Source organism: Microplitis mediator, chromosome 9 (assembly GCF_029852145.1).
Source record: "Microplitis mediator isolate UGA2020A chromosome 9, iyMicMedi2.1, whole genome shotgun sequence".
In the NCBI taxonomy this organism is placed as follows: Eukaryota; Metazoa; Arthropoda; class Insecta; order Hymenoptera; family Braconidae; genus Microplitis; species Microplitis mediator.
Window position 1 is genome coordinate 6,929,585 of NC_079977.1, and position 25,497 is coordinate 6,955,081.

Genomic DNA, 25,497 nt, shown 5'->3' on the forward strand with positions numbered 1-25,497 from the left:
TTTAAGAAATTTATTAGAAAAGTATATAAATATATTATTATTTAATAAAATATATAAGACTTGATGATAATTTAGTGACAGATATCAACTCAAAAGTAATCATCCACTTAAAAAAAATATGTATATGTATATATATAATGTTTGATGGGTCAGAGAGGACAATGACCTCTGACCCAGCGAATGAGCCTGGAATCGTCGATCTCATCGACCTAGCCTCGCCCGGTACTAAGTATATACCATCATTGCAGTCAATATATTGCTTTGATCCAGATATTATATTTGTCTGTAAAGATCCAGCTGCTCTAATCTCATACTTCTATTTAAAACTTATATTAATTTCTAAACTATTAATAATTTTTAAATCTATTACGTAAACATACAATAAGTTAATTATTTTTTTTTAAACTAAATCTAATATATATGTTATATGTATATATAGTTAATATCTTCCCCCGGGAAGAAAACTGGCCTAGTTTTAGCAACTAGCACACTGGCCGGTCAACGAACTCATGACCTCGAAGCGCGGGCACAGTCGATGAGCTTTTCCACCCTCTTGCACACATCCCCAATCACTACAATCGTACCTACTTGTGTTCTACTCATATTTTTTACGCTTTACTTGAACAATATTTTCCTCAATTATTTTATTTTTCCTTCAATTTTATATTTTCAACTCAATAAATAAACTTGACAATTTTATTGTGCTCTTGGCACTTGAAAGTATAACGATAACTAAAGTAATTCCAGAAGTATATATATTTTATTCAACTTTAACAAATATATACATATTCCATACATACGGTTTTTAAAGATATTTATATCTCATGAATTTGTTTTGCTTGAAACTGAATAATTTTTTAAATTTCAAATCTATTTTTAGAATTTTTTTTTAACAAAAAATTTATTTGATAATTCAAAAGCAGAAAAATTAACGAAATGATACTGAAGATAGCCGACGTCAAATAATTTTTGGATTTTTTTGTAAATATAAATAAAAAAAAAAAATATTTTGAAAAATTGCACATATAGTTTTTTGAATTTTCTACATGTGCATTTTTTTAGTTTTTTTTTTTCTCATAAATTTGTTCTAAAAAAAAATCCTAAAATTATTAATTGTCTGTTAACTTCAGGATCATTTAACAAAATATTGGAATGACGATACTGTTTTTGACCATCATAGAAAAGCGGGGGGCAATACGGTCAGCTGAATTTTATTAGTTTATTATTAAACCCATAGGAAAATTTTATCACGATCGTCTAAAATATTTTGACTTTATTTGGAAGGTTTCAAAAATTTTAAAAAGGGGGGGGGGGGGCAATTTTAGATCCAACTCTAGTCAGTTGATTTGCACGTGAGCCATTTGTCCCCTAATAAACATAAAATTTAAAAACAAATTTTTGGAGGCCATTAGAAAAATGAACCCTCGCCCCCATTCTATTTTTTTAAACTGACGACTTTCTTTGAAATTTTTTTTAAACAGAAAATCTTTAACTATGTGACCATTTTTTTTGCATAGAGGAAATTGTAAAATATGACTCAACTAATAACAGACCATCTGTTAGAAAGTAAATAACGAGAAAGGTCTTACACTTAAATTTCACGACTTTTTTTTTGCATTTAGTCAGGGATTAATATAACTTTGAATTCCAAAGGATGTTAAGGTTTCAAAAATAGACCTAATGACCATGAAAAATTTTTACTCTTAATCTTTTTATTACTGAAGGTCAAAAAAAGTAGAGGAAAGAATTTCCTCGATTCGTAAATTAACTCCAAAATATTAAAATTATTTTTTCCAAGCCTGCCGTCCTACATAAGTCGTACAGTTGAGTTAACTTTTCAATGTTACCCTTTTTTTTTTCATTTATTACTAGAACCAGGTTTGTCCTTTCTTTTTAAATACCGTTATGGGTAAAAATATACGGGTTGTTAAAACTTTAACCGTAAGTCTAGAGAAAATACTATTTTTTTCTATCGCGTGTCTACCGTTAGAACTATAACAGCATAAATTTTATAAAACGGAAAAAAATTTACTGCAACGAAAAAAATTTAAGGGTTTGCTGCAATGTAACTCTTTCACCTTTCTTTAAAATAGTAAAAGTTATAAACCTTTCTACCTTTTTCTTTTAAATTGTAAATCAGAAATTTTTAGAAAAACAAAAAAAAAATGAAATATTTTAACAAATAAAAATTTATGAGATTATACTGTAAAAAATTAGATGATACTGAAGTCAGCCGATGTCTAATAATTTTTGGATTTTATTTTTGAAACGATAAATTAGAAAAAAAAATATTTCAAAAAATTGCACCTGTAGTTTCTAAAATTTTCTATAGGTGCATATTTTGATTTTTTAATTTATTTGTTGAAACAATAATGCGAAAATTGTTAGTTGTCTAGTAACTTCAGAATCATAAAAATTGGGAGTCAATTCGGATTTTATTTAAATTTACTCCGTTACTCAGAATTCAAGAGTTTTAAGGAAAATTACTCCGCATACGGAGTAAATAAGGAGTTTGATTATTCAGTTGAGTGCCCGAGTCAAAAAACAAATTTGGATTTAAGGCTCAATGAGGTTTTTTGAGGGTCAATTTATAATTTTAAGATTGACAACAGTATAGAAAGGTATCCTAGTTTAGTCCTCAAAGTAGAAGTTACGACCAATTTTCCCACTTTGAGGACTAAACTGGAGTAACAATATCTGGATTAGAGCCTCAAAATACTTAAAACATACAGGAACAATTTGATTCGCATTTGAACCTCAAAAGTCTCGTTCGACGTATTCTCTCCCCTCCCTTTTCTATCTAAAATTTTTAAAAGTCCAAAATATAACTTTTGATTCATCGAAGATTTTGAAGTCTGACTTATAATTTGAAATTGATAATTTATTCGCATTTAGACCTCATAGTTCCCATTGAGGATTTCGAGTACTAAAGTAGAGTTACTTTCTGGGCGGCGAAAAACATCAAAGACATTGAGGCTTTTGAGGACTAAACTAGAATTTGTTTTTTGACTCGTGTGATTTCGGAGTTAGCTGGATTTTAATTAAATCCGCATTTACTCCAATTTAGAATTTTAATATTAAAATAATCTCCTCTTAGAAGTAAATTTCACTCCGAATCGGAGTTTCAATATTAAAATAAACTTCACTCCGAGGGGGTTAAATAATTGAACGATCATCCGCTTCAAATTCATTTCAGATTTAATCCGCATTTACTCCGAAATCTTTTTACAGAGTACTCAAGTTTAAGAACTACTATTAGTCAAAATTACAAAAATATATATTGCATGGTAATGAAAAAAAAAACATGCCATCAATAGTCTAAGCGTCTGGGTAACAGAAAATGAATTTCATTAAAAAAAAAAAAACAATAATACCTCCAAGGTATAAATTTATATATTTTTTTTACGTCTTCAAACAGTCAATTTATAATTCTAGTAATTAAATACTCATATACTTATTTTTCAAGTTATTTCTAATTAGATTAATGGGAAAAGAAAATAAAATATTTATATATATAAATTTAATAATGAATGTTGTTGATTGATATTTCATTTTTCTAAAAGTTCACTGAACTCATAACAATTACTTATCACTTTCATATTTTCTTATTACACTTAATTACCTCTTGATTAACTTTACTAGAAATTAATTACATTGTATTAATTAACTAGATAAACAGATATTTTTATTCAATTTAAATCGTTAACTTTATTGAGTAGTAAAATATAAACACGTGTAGAAAATTGTTTTTGAAAATAGGGTGGGGAGGGGGGGGGGGGCAAGACGAGCCTGCTACAATTTTTTTATTCATTTCGTAAGAGGCAAAATGCGTCCTCAGGGCAACATTGACGTCATGAAGAAATTTGGGCCACCCAAAATTACTACAAAAAATTTCTAATTTTGAAATCGGACATATATTTTTATATGAATAATTTAGAGAAAATTTTTATGATTCATATTAAAAATCAATGCATTGTTAATATTTATTTTTTAAAACTTACGTTCTTTGGAGCAAAATTCCATATCAGAATTTTTTTATCAGAGTAAAAAAAAAAATCTTAAGAATCTTTTGAAGAAATTTGTAGTTTTATTTTTTTGAGAAAAATTCATTTTGTTGAGCAACTGAAGTAAAATAAAAGTCAGGGGGTTAATTTTTTTTAAAGGGAAGCATTTTGTCCCATGCTTTGAACTTTTTTTTTTATAGTTGGGTCATATTGATACCGAGTATTTATTTGAGGACCAAAAAAGTACACACTAGTAAAATTTTTTTCTTAGGGGCTCGTTCAATTTCCGGCCTGCATATCAACCATAAAAATTATCGATGAAAAAACGAATCCCAAGATTCAATTAGTTAATATTTAATTAGAAAACCCGTTTAAATAGACATTTATATTTAATATTCGAGAATACAATGCAAAACATCGTTTAAAGTCTAAAGCTATATATACCTATACATTTATATAACATTGTATGAGAAGACAAGCAGAAACGTCGAGGGCATAAAACGATTATCCTCATTGTAGATCGATGAACTAGCAGTTGTTTCTTGTTTTGAAGGACGTACTCATCGGTTCGCGACGACCTCTCATCTTTTGTAAATTAAAATATATAAAAAATTTATTGTAATAAATTCTGAATGCAGAAAAAATAAGTTGTAAATTTAACTTTGATGTTGTAACAAAAAAAAATATAATATTTTTTTACACAAAGTAGAATATCTTTTACGCTATTGATATTTCTTGTCATTTTATTGAGGCATTCAGCCGGACTAATTTATTACATTGGCGATAACTGATAAAAATAAAAATAAGAAAAGATTTTAGTACATAATAATTTTCAATAGGGTTCTATTCCATGTTCAACTAAAGCTGCTGTCAAAAGAATTAGGTCAATTGATTTGGTATTACGTCGCTTGAATTTCTTTACATCTGTTCAGACAAACAAGAAATATGACAGTACAACACTTTGATAGAGCATTAAATCTTATTATTTACTATAATCTATTGTTTGGAAAAATATAATTTTTAAACTACTGCTGGATGTAAACGAGAAAAATTAAATGTTTAAATTAGAATATACTTCGTAGGAAGAAAAAAAATCTTCTTCAACATTATTGATGAAGTCTCGTTTGACGTCATAGCTTCCACCCTACCTGGAGTCTCCTACTCCCGGGGATGTGAACTCAGCCTAACTAGCACGTAGAACATTGAGGGCAATGAACTTGCAACGACCCTTAACTCGGACAACCTTCACCACCACTGGAAATTTCCACAATTTCCCGTGGAAAGATTATTATTTTGTCTCAAAGTATTGTCTTTATACATTTAGTCACTACACAGAAAAAAAGGCTTTCTTGGCGCGAAAAATATTTTGCATTATAAATTGAAAAAAAATTTTTTTGGGAACTCTACGGCTTGCGGATCGCGAATTTTGTACAACTCGAAATTAGGCTTTTTCTCAAATAGCTGTAACTTCTTCAAAAATGGACTAGTTCAGACATTTTTTTTTTCAAAATTTTCATCTGTAAATTTACTTTCCGGAAAAAAATACAAAAAAAAATTTTGGATCTTAAAATCTGTGGAATTGTTTCGGGAACTCTACACTTTCCGGACCGCGAATTTTGTAGAACGACGAAATTAGGCTTTTTCTGAAATAGCTGTAACTTTTTCAAAAATGGACTAATTTAGACATTTTTTTTTCAAAATTTTCATCCTTAAATGTACTTTCAGAAAAAAAATTCAAAAAAATTTTAAAATATTAAAATCAATGAAATTTTTAACTTTTTTGAAAAAATCGCATTTTTCTCGAAATCTATTTTTTTTCGAAACTAAGCGAGATATCGAAAAATTTTATTCTCCAAAAAAGTCCAAATTTCATCGAGTTCTACAAGGATTTAGCAGCCGCACGGAAACCGTAAAATCCCCATTTTTTCTAGCGCCAAAAAAATTTTTGTTTTCAATTTAAAATGCAAAAATTTTCTTAGGATAAGTAAAAATTTTTACTGCCAGGAAATCCTTTTTTTCTGTGCACTAAAAAAAAAATTTGTACTTAATTATATTATTTAATTTAAAACCGGGTTACATTGTCATATACATAACGACCCATCAGTTATCCACGATGTAATGCCCAAGATATTGTGTAACTTGTTTTCCACTCTCGCTTAAATATGTTTACCTTTTCATTTAAGTATAAGTGGACCTACAAGGTGCAACATGCAATTGCACTTGGCTCCTTTGAAACGACTTTCACAAAACTTTCTAGCTGTTCTCGTTTTCTACATCGGCCAACAACCTACGATATGTTTATATTCTCCTGATAATTTATTTCATTAGTTCATATATATATACATAAATTCATATTATAATTTAGTTAATCACTATAAATTATTATATTTATTTTTCTCCACGTAATCAGCACTTGCGATTTTATTTTAAATTTTTTTGACAGGCAAAAAAAAATTTGACATCTTCAGATCCATAATCTATTTTTCAAAATTATTGTCTTACAAATTTAAATATATGTCGGATTTTCGTTCATATTTTTTATGATACTCATATGTATTACACATTTACATTTTTTTTGTACAATTATCTGATAAATATCAGGATGATTCGAGAATTGGTTAAAAAAAAAATTTTTTTGTACACATTACGTAAAGTTTTACAATTATGTAAAATCTCTCTGATATGACGTAATAATTCCATTAATTTGGGCGACCCAAACTTATTATCATATATTTATATATATTTAACAATAATTAAAATTTATAAATATCAAATATTTCAACACAATATATATATAAAAAAAAAGAAATATTTAAATAAAAATCTGAATATTATGGTAAAATAATGAATGGTTTATTTGCTAATTAAGATAATATATTAATAGAAAAATAAAATATAATAAAGAGAGAAAGAAGTATTGAAAAATAACACAAGTGCATGAGACAGAGAATGTAAGACGCATGCGTCAGTGATCTCAAGGCCTCGATGTATTAGCTCTTAGCGTTCGCCTCGTGTTGTCCTACTTTCCTTCTCGCGCGGTCAACGACCTGACGACTCGGTTCCCCCAACGCTAGGTAAATTTCCAAGATATAACTAATACATTCTCCCTTTCTATTCAGCTATCGCTGTCGCGCACGCGTCATTTTCCCCCACCTAAATTTATATATTATCACTTCCACTGATATTAGTTTCGCGAGTTGGCAAACTGTATCGCGGCGCCACTGCCCGCGACTCCACATGTCTGCAATTTGCGAGCGTCGGCAACGCAGAGTACCCTCTCTTATCACTCTGGATGGACATGATATACATATATATATGTATGTTTATATGGCACGACGCGCGCTTTAATATGTGAACGTCGGTAAGGAAGCTGTTCTTTTAATTACCATAGTAGTGCCAAAATTCATAAAAAGAAATTTTATTTTTTTAATTGCAATCAAAATTATGATCATTATTGATACCGATTTGATAATTGATGATCGTAATTAATTGAAAAATTTTCTTGTTTTTATTTTTAATCTTTGGTTTATTTTTGACCAACTTCATAACTTTATTGAAAGTCCAAATTTTTGAAGATTTAAATTTAAAAATCTTTAGGTAGTGACTTTTTTCGGATGCCTACACGAAAAAAAATTTTTTACTCGCCCCAAGAAAACTTTGCGCAACAAAAATGAAAACATTTATGAAATTCTACTGCTTAAGGGTGACGAGGGGTAATTGGGGATGGCTGCAATTTCCGGCTGACGTATGAAACATTTCAGAAATCTAAATTCAGTAGATTCTTTACTTCACATTTTGTTTTTTTATTTTCGTTCCGCAAAAAACATTCCGATCTTCAGGTACATAAATTTTCTTGGGGCAAAAAAAAATTTCTTAGGGAAAGTAAAAATTTTTTGTGCCAAGAAATCCTTTTCTTCTGTGTACTCTCCACAATGTCCTCTATTAAAACACAATTTTTTAAAATCTTGACATACATAAAAAAATAGGATTTCTTGAAGCAAAAAATTTTTACTTATCCCAAGAATTTTTTGCATTATAAATTGAAAACAAAACATTTCTTGGGGCAATAAAAAATTTTCTCAGTGCAAGAAGTTTATTGGTGTGAAAAAAAATTTCTTTCGTCGGAAAATTTTTTCTAGTCCTAAGAAAATTTTAGACTTCAATTCATAATGAAAAATTTTTCTTACGTCAAGAAATCCTTTTTTCTGTGTCATCAATTTATTTCAATAAAATAAGTTTAGAACAAAACAATTTATTGTTACCGGGTTTTTAAACCGAGCAGTAAATTATTCTGACGACAATATAAAAGTATTTATAACTTTTAAAGGAAGTGAATAAATAAATGTCAATAAAGAGACAATAATTGGGTCTTTTACCTTAAAACTCTTAATGTAGACTTTGATTGTATATTATATTTAATTTCCAATAAAACATATTATATTTACCAAAAGTTTTTTATTACACACCTCTAAACATATTAATAATAAAACTCTACTAGACAAAGTAATAAATGACGTTGTCTAGTACATCGATAAAACTCAATGTAGATGTCAACGTACTTACAGTGCAACGTACTCAATTCGTTGTTTATCAATAATGACTACTTTTTACGTCTTCTATTTATAATGAACTGAAAAAAATATTTATTTAAGCCATGAGTCAAAAAACAAATTCAGATTTGAGTCTCAAATTTCTCAATGAGGTTTTTGAGGATCAATTTAAAATGTGAAGATTGACAACAGTATAGAAAGTTATCCTAGTTTAGTCCTCAAAGAAGTAGTTACGACCAATTTTACCACTTTGAGGACTAAACTGGAGTAACAAAATCTGAATTAGAGCCTCAAAATACTCAAAACATAAAGGAACAATTTGATCCGCATTTGAATCTCAAAAGTCTCCGTCGTATTCTCTCCCCTTTCTTTTCTATCTAAAATTTTTAAAAGTCCAAAATATAATTTTTGATTCATTGAGGATTTTGAGATCTTAGTTATAATTCAAAATCGATGAATCATTCGCCATAGTTCTCATTGAGGATTTTGAGTACTAAAGTAGAGTTACTTTCTGGGCGGCGAATAAAACATCAAAGGAATTGAGGCTTTTGGGGACTAAACTAGAATTTGATTTTTGACTCGGGAAAAATATCGTATATTTGAATTATATGATTTATTTGAGGTAAAGAAATGATCCAATTGCTGCAAATAAACTCTCTAAACATGAATTAGTGAAAATAAGTGAATATTCACTAATTCCAAGTGCAAACCGAACCAATAATTTTAAAAAGTGGTTCGGTTGCCACTCAAAATTTGTGAATATTCACTTATTTCACTTATTCATGTTTAGAGAGAAGGTTAGTTGGGCCATGAGCTTAAGTATCGCCAAATTTTCCGTTCTTCGTCACAAATTTGATATTTTTACTACAAATATATCATTTATTTACCGAAAATAAATTATATATTTCAGTCAAATTATAAAATTATTCAAATCAACTGTCATATTTAGTTATACCAAATATATTTATATGTCATTAAGAAATATTAAAAGAAAAGCCACAAATAAATTGATTTATTTTGGACAAATATTTCCTTTTTTCGGTGTACAAATTTTTATATTAAAACCAAACAATGATATAAGTCTTATATTTTTTTCTTTTTGTTTCAGGTAAGTCAGAGAACTTTTTCTCTCGCCATTTAATGAAATTCACCTGAAAAAGTATTTTCACTACTGATTGTAAGTTTTCATATATGATAATATTATTTCTATTTCCATAAACCAGTTGCTTTACGAACGTACTACGCCCATCTGTTATTCGATAATACTCTAGGTCACCGAACTTACAATTTACTTTTATTTATAAATATAAATCTTATAAACGAGTGATTCCACTTATGAAATCCCTAAAAGATGACAGCAGAAATACACTCATAAATAATTTATATAAAATATCGTCAAAGATGTCGATTGTTACCTTTTTTATTATTTCCATATTTCGAAAAATTATTTTACTTACCATTGGAAATTTACGCGCTTTTTTTTTTACGTCGAACGCAATGACGTCAATGAACTTTTTCATCTCCATCCCATTTTCTGAATAAAGTCAATTTTTTTTTTTATATATTTATAATTCATCTCAAACTTATTTATATTAATTTATATGCAGAGCCTAAAATTTTATGGGGGTTAAATTTTGAAAAATAATTATCTAATTTAAATGAAAGGATTTTTTTGCGATTACAAAATATATATCCAGTTAATAATACAAGTTGACGCTTGCGCTACAAAGATCCTGTTTGATCCCCTCCATTAATGTATCAACCCTTGTACGGGTATCCAACAGATCCCATACCGCGGAGCAGTATCTCAACACGTTTTTTATTAAACGGATGACAATTCTCAATTAATTTACAAAAAAAATAGAATTATAATCAAGTGATTGATAGTAAACATGTCAGACAAATCGCACAAGAGTGATAGTGAAAATACACCTGTAAAAAAAAAAAATATCCAGCCGGGTTCGGATCCTGTTAAAGTCTGCGAAGTCACCGTCGTAATTACTAAGCCAGATAAAGTTAAACCCCGACGATCTCTTCGTCAAAGAGGTGCGTTTTATCATTAACTATTTAATCATTTTTTTTTTAATTAATTGCAATTATTAATCTTTTATAATTGAGCTAATTACATGTATATACGTATTATATTGTTATGAACGTAGTTACTTTATGCCGCGCAAGTCTATGAACGCCTTGACTTAGAGTTCATCCATTAAAATTTAATTTTTTTAACGATAAATAAATAATTAACAATTAAAAATTTTAATTTAATTTAAATAAAAATAAATGATTTTGATCTGAAACGTCAATCCTGACACATCGGAATTTTTTCAACAGCAGATAAAAAATTTTTCACCCCCTTGACATTTAAAAAAAATAGAAAATCCTTGAGGTTTGCAATTTTTATCGAAAATTGAATGAAATAAAAAATAAAAACGCAATTACTTCTAAAGTCGAAATTTGAATTTGGAACTTAATTTGTTTTGAGTCACGTAATTGTATATAAGTAATTATAATTTAGATGGAAGGATTAAATAAAAGTCTTGATAATGGAAACCTGGGGAATATTGAAGTTCATTTAACAGCAAAAGGTATCGATTTTCCACCGGTTAGCCGTCTCACGTGTTCACTGACATTGACATTGTCCCTGAGCTCGCGTCTTGCCATCTAGTGGACGTGAAACGACTTTATTCTATATATATTCGCATAAGAGTTTCGCATTAAAGCCGTGTGATGACTCTGGTACTATGAAATTCGCGAAATTTAAATAAATCTAGTTAATATGTTATTTTTTCTTACATATTTTAATATATATATATGTATGTAATTATATATACACGGGAAGAATTTTTGAAAAAAATTTTTCCCGCGATTTTCAGTAAACGAGGACGAAAAAATGCAAAAAGAATAAAAAAAACTGATGCCTTTTATTTTTTTTTATTTGAAAATGACTCGAAATTAAATATTTTTCACCCCATAATTGAACAATGTTTAGAAATAGATTAATTATTTGTCCTGGCTCCAGTTTACTCATAATTGTAGAGGGAAATTTCGAATTTATTTGGTATCAAAAAGGGAAGTATTGCACTGAAAATAATTTGCTAGCTTTTGCCACTTCCCGTTAACACAAGCGGAAGACGCAAATTCCGTCATTGTGACTATTCCTTCGTGAGAACCTTACGGTACTGTTGACTAGTAAATCGTGGGAGCAACGGGGGATAGACTTTTCAGGTCGATTTATGATGACATTTAATGTGCAACCATAACGATCAACGCTCTAATCAGTCTATCGTGAATAATAAAAAAAAAAATTTCAATAGAGTACTTGCAAAATAAAAATTGTCGATTCCTGAATCAAAAAACAAATTCAGATTTAAGTCTTAAAGTTCTCAATGAGGTTTTTGGAATCAATTTAGAATTTTGAGATTGACAACAGTAGAAAGTTATCCTATAGTTCAGTCCTCAAAGTAGTAGGTACGACCAATTTTACCTCTTTGAGGACTAAACTGGAGTAACAAAATCTGGATATGAGCCTCAAAATACTCAAAATATACAGAAATAATTTTATCCCCATTTGAACCTCAAAAGTCTGCGTCGTATTCTCTCCCCTCCCTTTTCTATCTAAAATTTTTCAAAATTCAAAATATAACTTTTCATTCGTTTAGGATTTTGAGGTCTTACTAATAATTTAAAATTGACAAATTATTCGCATTTCGACCTCATAGTTCTCATTGAGGATTTTGAGTCCTAAGTAGAGTTACTTTCTGGGCAGCAAATAAAACATCAAAGGAATTGAGGCTTTTGAAGACTAAACTAGAATTTGTTTTTTTACTCGGACACACAATCAATTTTTTCAAATTTGAAATTAAAAATTTTCGCACACCTCAGAATAAAAACTGCTCCATTCACATTCAAAAATTTTTTTTTTCAACTCAGTAAAATTTTTTTTTTTTTTATTATCACAAGAATTACAATAATGCGCGAAAATTTTTTTTTATACATATATTTTTTTTTTAACGAATTGTATTAAAATTGAAAACCGTAATTATATATTCTAATCACAATTACGTTGAAAAAAATCATTACTAAAAATTTAAAGATCAGAGATTTAAAAAACTAACCGGAAGTGAAATTTTTAATTGAAAAGAATAAATTTTAATTTTTACCGGATATATATATTTAATCACGTAATATATATGTAAATATTTAAGCATGGTCACATAATTATAAACGATGTAACGTAACCAAAGTGTCGGTCACTGTCATGTGTAATAGAAATCGTTTTTTATTGTGCGGTTCGCTCGTCCGAAGAATAGTAATAAAGTCGAGCCGAATATGCTGATGGCCCACATTTTTTTTCTTTTTTTTTTTTTGTAAACAACTCCCGAAAATACGCTTCAGTTATAAGTTACAATATTACGCAACGCGACTAAATCTAACCCAAAACAACTGTATTATTTTTTATTTAGGCCAGAATCTCCACGAATTATTTTTTTTTTAATTCCATCCTATCATATAGACATATATGTATGATAAATATTATTTATCAGCTTTCGTATTAATAAAATATACATAAAAAAATTTGCGATAAAAATTAAAATTATTACGTCACAAACGATGATCCCGTTTTTTAAAGATAAAAAAAATAAATAATAGTACTACTCTGTAACATAACAGGGTCTACGTCCGCTATTGAGGTCTCCATCATCGTTCTTTTTTTACTTTATTTATTTTTTTATTTTTATTCTCTTTCTTACTCAACATTTATTCGTATATACATATATCAATAAGCAGCGTTAAATAGTCACATCATGGTATTCTATTCATATACACAATAATTAAACAGTTATAATTATTTTTATTATTTAAATTACGTGCAAATTTTTATCCCAATTTAATAATTCAAATTTTTTGATAATTTTTACACTGTTTATTTAAACATAGGGGACGGGGGGGGGGGGGGGGCAAAGGGAGTACCCCCAACATTTATGATCCTGAAGTTTACAGACCAGATCAGCAATTTTCGGATTTTTTTTTTCAACAATCCGATTACAAAAAAAAAATAAAAATAAAAATATGCACGTGTAGAAAATTTAAAAAAATTTAAGTGCAATTTTTTTAAATATTTTTTTTTTATGATTTACCGATTTTAAAAAAATCTAAAAATTGTCAGACCGGCTAACTTCAGTATCATCAAAATTTTTATTTTTAAATGTTTTTCAAACCTTCCAAATTGAATCGTTTATTTGAGAAACCCCATAAGTCAAGAAAACAAAATTGTTCAGGAAACACAAAAAACATTTTTTTGAAAAAACTTGACATTCAAATAATAAATAATTAATTGAATACAATAATGTTAGCGTCTCTGGAAAAGATTCCAATAAGAAAAATTTAATTTTTTAACTGAAACTACTTAAAAAAATTATTTAAAGTTGATTGATTTTATGGGGTTTCTCAACCAAACGGAAAAAAAAATTATAAAATGATTGTTTTTTTGAATGTTTCCACTCTAATCATTTATGACACTGATAAAATGAAGTATTAAATATGTATTTGAGCTCTGAAACTCAGAAATTACAAAAAATTATAATTAATTTAAACATTTTTATTAGTCATATAACAGTCAACAATAAAACATCATTTGAAATTAATTTCCCAAAAAAGCGCGAATTTTAAATAAAAAAAAAAATTATTTCTGTAAAACTAAAACTGCATATGTTTATTTGAGTCATTGACTTATGGGGTTTTTTAATTAAATGAAATTGCTGTCACCCCGTTCATTTTTTTTTAAGCGCTAATTGGATTGATGTCTATGGAGAGACATCCAAAGAACCCAAAAATGCTAAAAACCCAATTTCGTAAAAAACATGACTTATGGGGTTTCTCAAATAAACGGTTCAAATATAATTGAGCATTATTTTGATTTTTTTTCAAACTTTCAAAAATCGAGTCTCAGTTAAATAATATTAATGACTTTTTTTTTATAATAAAAACTTCAAAAAAAATTTTTTACCCATTGTATCCAATAATTATCTAAAATGTAATTTTTTTTTTATGTAAATTACTTCCAAAAAATTTATTTAATATGCAGAAATTTTTTTTTCCATTTTTTTTTAGGAGGTATCCCCTTTTACCCGCGAAAATGAATTTTTTATATGTACTCGATTTTGCCCCCGCCCCCTCCCCTATATCACTAATTATTTAAAATTATTAAAATCATAACAAATTAATTTTTTAGAAATGTATATCTATATTTAACAATACATTGCAAAGAAAAAAATTGTATTGTTGTTATTTATGTTGATACTGGAACGCATAAAAATTAGTAGTCTTGGTGAGAGTGCTTTCACCTTTCTTCGAGTTGTATCTTTTACCGCGACCTGTTCTTATCCCTCTCATGCTTTCTTTCTTATTGCGCCTCTTTCTCTGAGAAAGCTTTTACTCTCGATCGTGCTGTCGGGCAATGCTCGGAGAAAGCGCTGATGAGATCTTAATGTTGTTTTATATCAACAACTCGATGTAAACAATAGATTATACTAAATTAAATAAATGTAATCGTACATATTTAATCATTTTTTAAATCATATTAATTATGTTAATATATATATCTATATATTAAACAAAGAAATTTAATAAATTTATTACTTCACATATATAAAAATTATAGTCGTTCAACATGATTAGGTTATAAAAATAAACGAAACGACATTTTATTTGTCTGAACAATATCGGGCACTAACCCCTAAGTGAACCAAGGACGTCACGGCTCTTATTATTATTATTATTTTTTTTTCTTTTAATTTATATCTTAAGGCTCAAACAATTTATCATCACTTAAAATTTATCGTGTTAAATAAATATTATTAAATTATTTAATTGTCGAGTTATGAAATCGATAAAAAAAATAATAATAGCTTTATAAATTAAATAACCGAAAGTTCAATGGAATCATTAAAGTCATTGAAATTAAATAATACTTTTTTTTTATTTAAATTATTTTTAAAAATACGCCAGACGATTCAGTGGATGATTTTTATTTTGTCGATTATAATTTTAATATATATATATAAATATGAAACAAAGTATACTGAGAACAATCAGGTCATGCTTATGACCAGAGTCTGGCCTTCTTTAGATCCAAGACTATTTGCAAAATATATATAAATATTTTTATATATATTATATATATTTATATATATATACATTTGTTTATTTTTTATAATTTTATTTTGAACAATTAAATTTGAAAAAAAAAATGAACTGAAAAAATGCACATGTAGAAAATTAAAAAGACTATAAGTGCAATTTTTTAAAATATTTTTTTTTTTAATTTATCGTTTTTAAAAAATCCATAATTCGTTTACTTTTGGTAAAATAAATATGTAATAAAATAATAACTAAAAAAAAAAAAAAATCCACGAAAATAATTATTTGGATTAAATATTTATCATAAAATTTATTACAACAGACCTGCGCGTGCCAATCTTCGATCTTATCTTCGACCTAAATCTTTCTCCCCTCGTGTAAAAATTAAAGCGTTACTTAAACGCAATGCCCATGTGTAGTCTTTAACTAAATTTCAACGGTTGTCATCAACCTAACCAGCATTACATATATATATTCATATATTTGCACATACACATGTACTATACCTGTATGTCTTAACAAAGTCTACATGTATTTATATCTTATATAGTTATAGATCATGGTTGGTCATTGCCCTCAGCTATTAGCGAGTCTACGTTTTAAGTAATGCATATCTTTATTATTATTTTTCTCACTTCCACCTCCGCATTCTTTCTTTGCTCAACTAAAGACTTTGTATAGTTTAATATCCTTTAGCGAATTTTAAAAATATAACATTTTTTTTTAAATATTAGTCTGTCAAAAAATATATATCTTAGTGTATTAACTTTTATAAATATATTTAAAATAAACGTGACCTCGTTACCAGATGAAAAATACATTTGAATCACGCTGGGACATTGACTCGGGATATTTGCGAGGTTGCGAATATGCGAATCTACAGGTCACTCACCGGATCGTAAGCTAGAGAGTTCGCGCCACGTGCTTTACACTATTAACATTACGATGTAGTTTTTTTTATGTATTAGTGCTGTTACACGTAATAGTAATAGTGTATATGTATATGTGTGTATATGACTATACATGAGTGACTTAATATGGACATACGACTTGTTCATATATACTTATATACTTGTCTCTGTGCTACGCGTGTATCCCCTTCCGCATATATCCTTCGACATGTCAAGGATATAACGGAGTTTGTGGACACACGTGGCAAAGGATCATCGTCCTGAATGATAATTTTTTTTTTTATTCTTTTTTTATTCGGGAATTTTTTTCATTTTTGAAATATGCGCAGAATTATTTTATTGCAATTATAATTAAAGTTTTTATTACATTATTAATTATAATTAGAACAATAAAAAAAACTTACAATATTAAGGGGGACTAGTGTGACCGCCTGAGAAAAAAATGATTTTTGGGAATTTTTTTAAAGAAAACTACTGCATGGAATATTTTAATGTTTTGAGGATATATTTGTGGATATATAATGAATACTGGATGAAATTTTTGGAACAAACAATTCAAAATTCATCGAGTTATTCACAATTTCCCGCTCAAAAAAAAGTCCCTACTGCAGTGATAGTGATCTGCGCAGCCCTTATTAAAAGAAACGATTTAAAACGATTGGAAAAAAAAATTTTTAAATACTTTTTAATGCTTTTGAATAGTAGAAATACTTTTGAATCGCCTTTCTTATGGGCATTTAACGGGAGTGCCGGAAATCAAAAAAACCAAAAAGTTTTTTCAACTAAAAGGTATTTTCCGTACTATGACTTTCGGGCTAAAAAAAAATTGAAATTTAACAAAATGGCGGAGTTTTAAAAAAAAATTTCAAATTTCGCGCGAAAATTTAAAGATTTTTGGCCTACAAAAATTACATTTTTGATTCGATCCGAAAAATGGAGGTTCAGGGTACGTAGAAATATATAAAAGAAGCTGCAATTCAAATCAAATCGACCGGATGATTTGTCTTCGAGTTATAGATGCAGCAATTCTGAAAAATGTATTTTTGAGAACCGATAAGCGGCTGCTTTTCAGATGGCAGTAACTCAAAAAAACTATTCAAGATATACACTAGAAATTGTAGTATGTTATTTTTGAAGGTGTAAGGCTGCCCAATTTCAAAACACAGTAACTGACAAAAATAAAATTTTTGAAATATGCATCGAATCATGTTCACAAGACTCCACTGGAACTGAAAATACTAAATAATCGATTTTGAAAAATTTCTCACTTACTGTGTTTTGAAATTGGGCAGCCGTATAAACTATCGAAATATGCAAAAAAAAAATCGATTGATTTTTCAAAATTTCACACTAGTCGTCCTCCTTAATAATCAAAAAATTGTCAACATAAAAAAAGTTTAAATTTTATCAAAACAATCAATAATAAATAAAGAAAAATATGAGGGTGACATTTTGTAAACATTAATACACTTTCGGTTAGACCTACTGTACTATTATCCTCACGTGATTTCTCTGATGTTTATACCATTTTATTCGAGTTAGATTATATATTTGACAGTATAAACTCAACTCACAACAACTTCTTTCATTAAATTATTTATTTATTTAATATCATATTTAATTACTGAGTTAAAATATTTTTGAACTTCAATTGCCAATTTTCAATTTAAATTAAAAATAAATTTTTTTTTTATTTTACAAATAATTTACAACTTAAAAGTTTAACCGAACCACGCATTTAAATGCGCGTAATTTTTTTTACGTAATTAATCTTTGAAAAAAATTTTTTTTCAGTAAAAAAAAAAAATAAGTTATATATTGTGTGTGTAATAAATTTAGTTGTTCTCATTTTTATGAGAATAAAGTTTTGTTATATATGTAATAAAAGAAGTTGAGAAGAGTTAAGTATAAGGCCAATGGCATTTCGTCATTAGCCGGGCAAGTTGAATAACCGGCATTACGTCACTGGCTCACGTTTGCCGAAGTGTTTTTAAGCTAAAGAGGTAAGAGGAGCAAGGAACGCGTAGTGGGTCCGCGAGTAAGAACTTTGCGCACAGAGGGGGAAGAAAATCCACCTAGTGGGGACGATGGAGGTCGATCACCTACGTACGGGAGTCAGTGACACCTCGAGGTAAAAGATTCTTCCCTCATTTTTTTTATCATTTTATTAAACTCTCTAGTACATTGTTATGAAGGGTTTCGATCTGAGTCGCTCTTAACTTAAGATGACACTTTTTATGATACGACAAAATCCACTTGATCGGAAATTTCTCCACGCGACACGTGAATATCCACGTGAGAAATATTATTTTTTTGGTCTGCCAAAATTTAACTGCGACTCAGTCCTTTTGTATCACGTTGAGTTAACTCGTGACTTATTTGTGTGGTTACTCGGTAAAATCTTTTCATGACGTAAAATTTATTTTCCACATATTCAATTTTAATAAAAATTAGTATTTTTTATTTTTTAAAATAAATTTCATGGCTAAAATTTTGTAAATTTAAATTTAAAGTAGACATCAAAGAAGGAAAATATTTTAAAAAATTTTTAATTAAAAGGAATGAGGTCATTTGGTCTTAATTTCCGGTGGGATAAAATTTTTTACGACTTTATATAATTATAGGGGAGTGGGAGGCAAGATGGCCTTGTTAAGGATTTTGTTAGTTTATTATTAAATTAACCGACTCATGACTAAAAAATAGGGTAATTTATTTTGTAGGCCTCGAAAAATTAAAAACGGGAATAATGGACCCGTTCAAAAAATTTGAAAAAAATCAAGGGTAAGTTGGACAGTGAAAATAAAAAATTTTCTAAATTATTTTTTTTCCATTTTCCGAAATATTTTTTAAATTTAGACAAAATATCATTTATTTAAATTACAGTACAAAAATTTTTATCATGGGTCCAACTTGCCCCGGTCAGTAAATTTGCGCTGGTGAACCGTTTAATCTCTACTAAACATAAAAATGTAAAAAAAAATTTTGAGTGGCCATTACGGAATAGGGAGCCGTTTTACCCCCTCCTCCCTATAATTATAAAGTATAAAATCAACTATGAAATTGAATAGTTTCGCAAAAAGATAAGGTTACTGACCGATCAAGGACAAATAAAAGAAAGGCGAATTTTTACAAAATACCCCAAGGATAAAGTCCTCATGATTCGCCCGGAAATAATCGCAATCCTTTAAGGTGATCGATCGGCACGAGAACAGTTTGTAAATGTGGTTTGCCATATACTTATTTTTTTTTTAACTTTGAAATATGTCCTTGAATAAATTCAAGGATGTAAGAGTAATAAAATTTATCGTTTTTCGTACAAAGTCCTTGAAGCTTTGCGAATATCTTCTTCCCTTCAAGCAGGATAATCATGAGAGAGTAATAAAGCATTGACTGGCCGTGACCGAAAGGCAGAAAGTTCGAAGACCTCGTTACCTCTCTTTCGCGAAGCCAAAATCATTCTGCGTGTTACTAAAAAAATTTAAGGCGTAATTCAAATTATTGTACTGTTAAAATAAAAATAATAAATTCATTTATTTATACACAAAAATAAAAAGGATTTCTTGGCACAGTAAAAATTTTTCTCATCCCAAGAAAATTTTCTTTTTCAATTCATAATGCAAAAATTTTCTTGGGACGAGTAAAAATTTTTCGCGCCAAGAAATTATTTTTTCTGTGTATATTTAAGTTAGCCGACGTCTAATAATTTTTAGATTTTTCTAAAATCGGTAAGCCATAAAAAAAAAATATTCAAAAAAATTGCACCTATAGTTTTTTCAATTTTCTACACGTGCATTTTTTTTTTTTTTGTTTTAATCGACTTGTTGAAATAAAATCCGAAAACTGCTGATTGTCTATTAACTTCAAGATCATATATTTATGACACTGAAGTCAGCCGACGTCTGATAATTTTTTAATTTTTCTAAAATCGATAAACCATAAAAAAAAAAAATATTCAAAAAAATTGTACTTATATTTTTTTAAATTTTCTACATGTGCATTTTTTTTTTTTTTTTGTAATCGACTTGTTAAAAAAAAATCCGAAAACTGCTGATTGTCTGTTAACTTTTTTAATTGTTTATAACCTCGTTAAAAAATAAGAAAATTTTTCTAATCAACAAATTTAATTGTCGCAAATTTGGATCGTATAACAGTATAGTCTTGTGTCTAACTCTCTATACTAGTTGTTCCAAGTCGATAGTAATAGGTAAGGTCGTGGTTATCTATTTAGCGTTTAAAGAACACGTGACGCCTGGCGGGATTTAGTAACCTTCGGCATACCTGTAATAAAATAAATTTCCCACGAAAAATAGTCGATTCATGTATCTACGTTGCATCGACCTGCAAAATAATCATGAAATCATCAGTACAAATATGTGAATACGGCTATATATACACATACATACATTGATTTAGTATTGTAGTGTATGTTGATTTTCAAATGCAAGCAGTGTCTCAGTCTGCCCGAGAATCTGACGCGGAAATAGTACCTAGTGCATAGATAACATGGTTTGCGGTTACCCACGGTACATCAGTCGTCTTTTCCAGTGACCAATGTGCGTTGGCGTGGTCGCGTATTCACTTAACATCGATACCGAGGTTAGGTGGGTCACTGAACTCAACACCCTGTACTCTATTCTTTACTTAAGTCAAGACCTGTTTTGCACTGAAAACATATACACTTTAATATATTATATATATAGTCATTATAAATATATGTACAATGTATATTATAAATATAAATTTCTTGTTTTAAAATTATTTTTTTTCTAAGCATTACGCAAGAGAACCATTGACCGAATAAAATTAATTGCTTATACTAATTTCTCTATTGCGTAATTAATTCAGTACTATATTTATTTATTAAAACTTGATAAAAAATTTTCATTTCTTTAGTTATTCATTAAAAAGGAAATTTCATTTTTTCAATAGTTATGTTTAATATTTATGATACTAAAGTTAGCCGACGTCTAATAATTTTTGAATTTTTTTAAAAACGATAAATTATAAAAAAAAAATATTTCAAAAAATTGCACCTATAGCTTTTTTAATTTTCTACATGTGCATTTTTTCAGTTTTTTTTTTTTTGCAATTGATTTGGTGAAAAAAAAATCCGAAAATTAAAAATCGAAAATTCAGGATCATAAATATTTTTGATGAAATAAAAAACATTTTTTTCAAAAAAATATATATGAGGGAAAATGGGGCAAAATGAGACATCATTTTTTAGGATAAAAATTTTTTTTAATAATGACCCATTTTATCTGATTCAGATTTTTGAAATTTTCCAAAAAATAATTCAAAAAAATCTTCATTAAAAATTTTAAATTACATTTCCTAGACTGATCAACTTGCCCTACTTTTTTTCTACGGTAACTAAGTATTGAAAAAAAAAATTTTTTTGTTTAAAAATGATGTCTGATATACATAGATATATATAACAGTATAAAGTGATGATCTGATGATACTTTCTCTCTATTTTCAATAACTCTCACCTAATGACTGTCATCGGAGACAGTAACACGACTACTTAGTCAGTGACTGTCAATAAACATTGATAAATAAATTCATTTAAAATAATATACATATATAATATAAAAGGACGAATTACAATAGCTTTCCCCGCGAATTTACTTTCTCCTGAGAGAGGCGTCATTGTCCATTGTCTACTCATTAAACTCTCTCGACCTGAACCTTTTAACTCTCGCTGATGTTTGATTGCCACCAAACAAGTCAAATCACATTCATGAAAGTGCATTTTTGCACTACATTCTTAAACTTTATTAACAAGAACATATTTCATATTTCATTGAAAACCCCAAGAAAATAAACTCCCAAAGTCACAAATTTCGTTTAATAAAATAATAAAGGGGATAACAAAATAAATTTTCCAAGGATACGGAAGACATGTGGATATAGAGCAATATTGTTAGCAATAATCGAGGTGACTGACCGGCGTCCAGTTGCGTTCACTAACCTCCCGTTGCTAACTTCCTCCCACCACCCATCTCTACTTGCCATTTACCTCTTCCTCTCTCTCTTTCTCTATCTTTCTCTCACTCTCCTGTTAGCTCTCCTTTCATTTTATTCTCTCTATTGTAGGACGTGTCGATTCTTCATGAACGTATGCCCCCATCACTGTCATTCTAATCAATTTGGGGCGTTTGTTGTATCTAGAACACTCTATACACTCGCTGCGGAAGTTTGTACCGTTTATTATTCCATATAATGATTTTAAAAACACTTTTTTTAATTAAATATCGAAATTAGTACATTCAATAATTCGTTTTAATTCAAATTAAGTCAATTAATCTAACGAACAAATGTAAGTCCAATTTTTAATCACACGCATGAGAATATCATATATGGTAAACATTAGGGTGATCCAAAAAATAACAAACTTTTTTTTTTTTCTTCCAAACAGGTTCAAAAGTTTCATTTAGATAAAAAAAGACGCCTGTGAAAATTAGAGCTCTTAATATTAACATTAAGAGGTTCCTCATCGCACTTTTATAATTCCCATAAGAATAACATGGGAAAAATTTTTTTTACGTCTTCTGATTTTTATAAGTAGCTAACGATGCGTCATAGGAATAAATGGCAGGCATATTTTTGTAGGGAATTGAATGCTCTACAAAGAAAGATTCTTATCATTTTTTGAGGAATCTATTTGTTCAAAAGTTATTTGAGGTTGAAGTCGAATTCATATTAAATTTTGAGATTTTCTACTTTTCCGGTGAAACTATCAGACTTATTACAAAATATCATCAGACCTTTTTTGTAGACAATTTTATTCCCTAAAAGTTATTTCTTATAAAGTTTTTTCGAATTCCGCATTGCTTTCTAGTTATTTTTATTTTAATGTCAAGCTCTTAAAATCGATCAGAAGACTATTTTTTTATGAGCATCACATTAAAATAAAAATAACTAGAAAACAATACGGAATTCGAAAAAACTTTATTCGGAATAACTTTTAGGGAATAAAATTGTCTACAAAAAAGGTCCAATGGTATTTTGTAATAAGTCTGATAGTTTCGCCGGAAAAGTAGAAAATCTCAAAATTTAATATGAATTCGTCTTCAACCTCAAGTAACTTTTAAACAAATAGATTCCTCAAAAAATTATAGGAATCTTTTTTTGTAGAGCATTCAATTCCCTACAAAAATATGACTGCCAATTATTCCTATGACGCATCGTTAGCTACTTATAAAAATCAGAAGACGTAAAAAAAATTTTTCCCATGTTATTCTTATGGAAAATAGAAAAGTGCGATGAGGAACCTCTTAATGTTAACATTAAGAGCTCTAATTTTCACAGGCGTCTTTTTTTATCTAAATGAAACTTTTGAACCTGTTTGGAAGAAAAAAAAAAAAATTTGTTATTTTTTGGATCACCCTAGTAAACATGTATTAAAAAATATATGTTACAGATATAAATATATATGTGACAATACATGAAATCTTATATAGAACTATATACAAATTTTGGCCGATTTTATCCCGTATGAAAATAACATATATGGTCAAAATATATGTAAAAATGTATGATAAATATCAGAAAATATATGTGGCGAATTTAACTATCTTTTCTGATATATTTTTTTTTATATTAAAAAATATAATACTCATATACGAGTCCGTATATATTTAGCATATATAAGATATTAATAATTATATTATATATAAGAAAATATATATCGTTTTTGGCCACTTATATGGTCCCATATTGATTATATATTTTTCCATATATATTTATCATATATGGTATTTTCATGTGTGCACACAAATTAATAATCATTATCTAGGAAAAAAGTGGGGGTAAAGTGGGAGCTGTAAAAAAAATCTCAGTGGTATTCAGAGGACCCATTTTGCCTTTCGGAATCATCTTACCCCCCTTTGCTCTGTAACAGTTTATATACACGTTAAAATAAAATAAAGAAAAGTAACTTTGAAAGTAAATATTGTACCTATAACTCATCATGCAATTCTAGCTCATTCGTCAAAGTATTTTTAAAAATTTCCAAGAGTTATATGACAGTTAAGAAGTTTAATATTTGCCGTGTCGAATTGTTGTAAGGTAACACTTAAACTGTAAGGACTAATATTAACCAACCTGGTGAATCCAGATCGTAAAGATTCTTTTATTTAACTCACTCGTACTATTGCAGGATATATATATTTTAAAACGAATGACTTTGCCCATCAGCCGATTTCTTTGTCACCGAGTTAAATCCGAGTTGATGAGGGTCTTGTCTGCTCGACAACTACCTAACCCTATGAATTTTACTTTTCTGTGCTTTAACCTTGCGCAAATCTATTCAAACTCTTTCGCAAATATATCTCTTCTGATTATTACTTTAACAAACGTCTCAAGGATTTTACGTAAAAGTCGACTGCAGTTTTATACCTGACTAAAATAATATTTTTCATGACATATATTTGTATATTCTTCAAGTGGGACAACTGACATATTTTCATTTTCTGCATAGAGAAAATTTTACTTTACTATCCACGATATTAACTTTTAAATTACAACTATTTTAAATGGGAGCAAAATTTTTCAGTGGTAATAATTAGTTTTATTATTGAGAATGATAACAGTAACAATTTATGATGGTGACGATTACTATCGAAGATGCTAATTGTTACAATCGAAGATGCCCGAGTCAAAAAACAAATTCGGATTTAAGTCTCAAAGTTCGCAATGAGGTTTTTGAGGATAAATTTAGAATTTTAAAATGACAACAGTAGAAGGTTATCCTAGTTTAGTACTCAAAGGAGTAGTTACGACATATTTTACCACTTTGAGGACTAAACTAGAGTAACAAAATCTGGATTAGAGCCTCAAAATACTCAAAACATAAAGGAACAATTTGATCCGCATTTGAATCTA

General features: G+C 28.5%; 1 protein-coding gene across 3 annotated transcripts in view; it reads left to right on the forward strand.

Annotated features, from left to right (window-relative positions):
• LOC130674133 (nuclear hormone receptor E75) overlaps window positions 1-25,497 on the forward strand; it is a 131,132-nt gene that overhangs the window by 73,469 nt on the left and 32,166 nt on the right. Inside the window, exon 1 of one of the 3 annotated variants that reach the window (XM_057479393.1) lies at window positions 10,432-10,600. The exons of the other annotated variants lie outside the window; for them this stretch is intronic. Within the exon in view, the coding sequence (XP_057335376.1) occupies window positions 10,447-10,600 (154 nt within the window). The 5' untranslated portion in view covers window positions 10,432-10,446. Of the gene's footprint in view, window positions 1-10,431; window positions 10,601-25,497 lie in introns of those variants that run through there. 3 annotated transcript variants of the gene reach the window in all.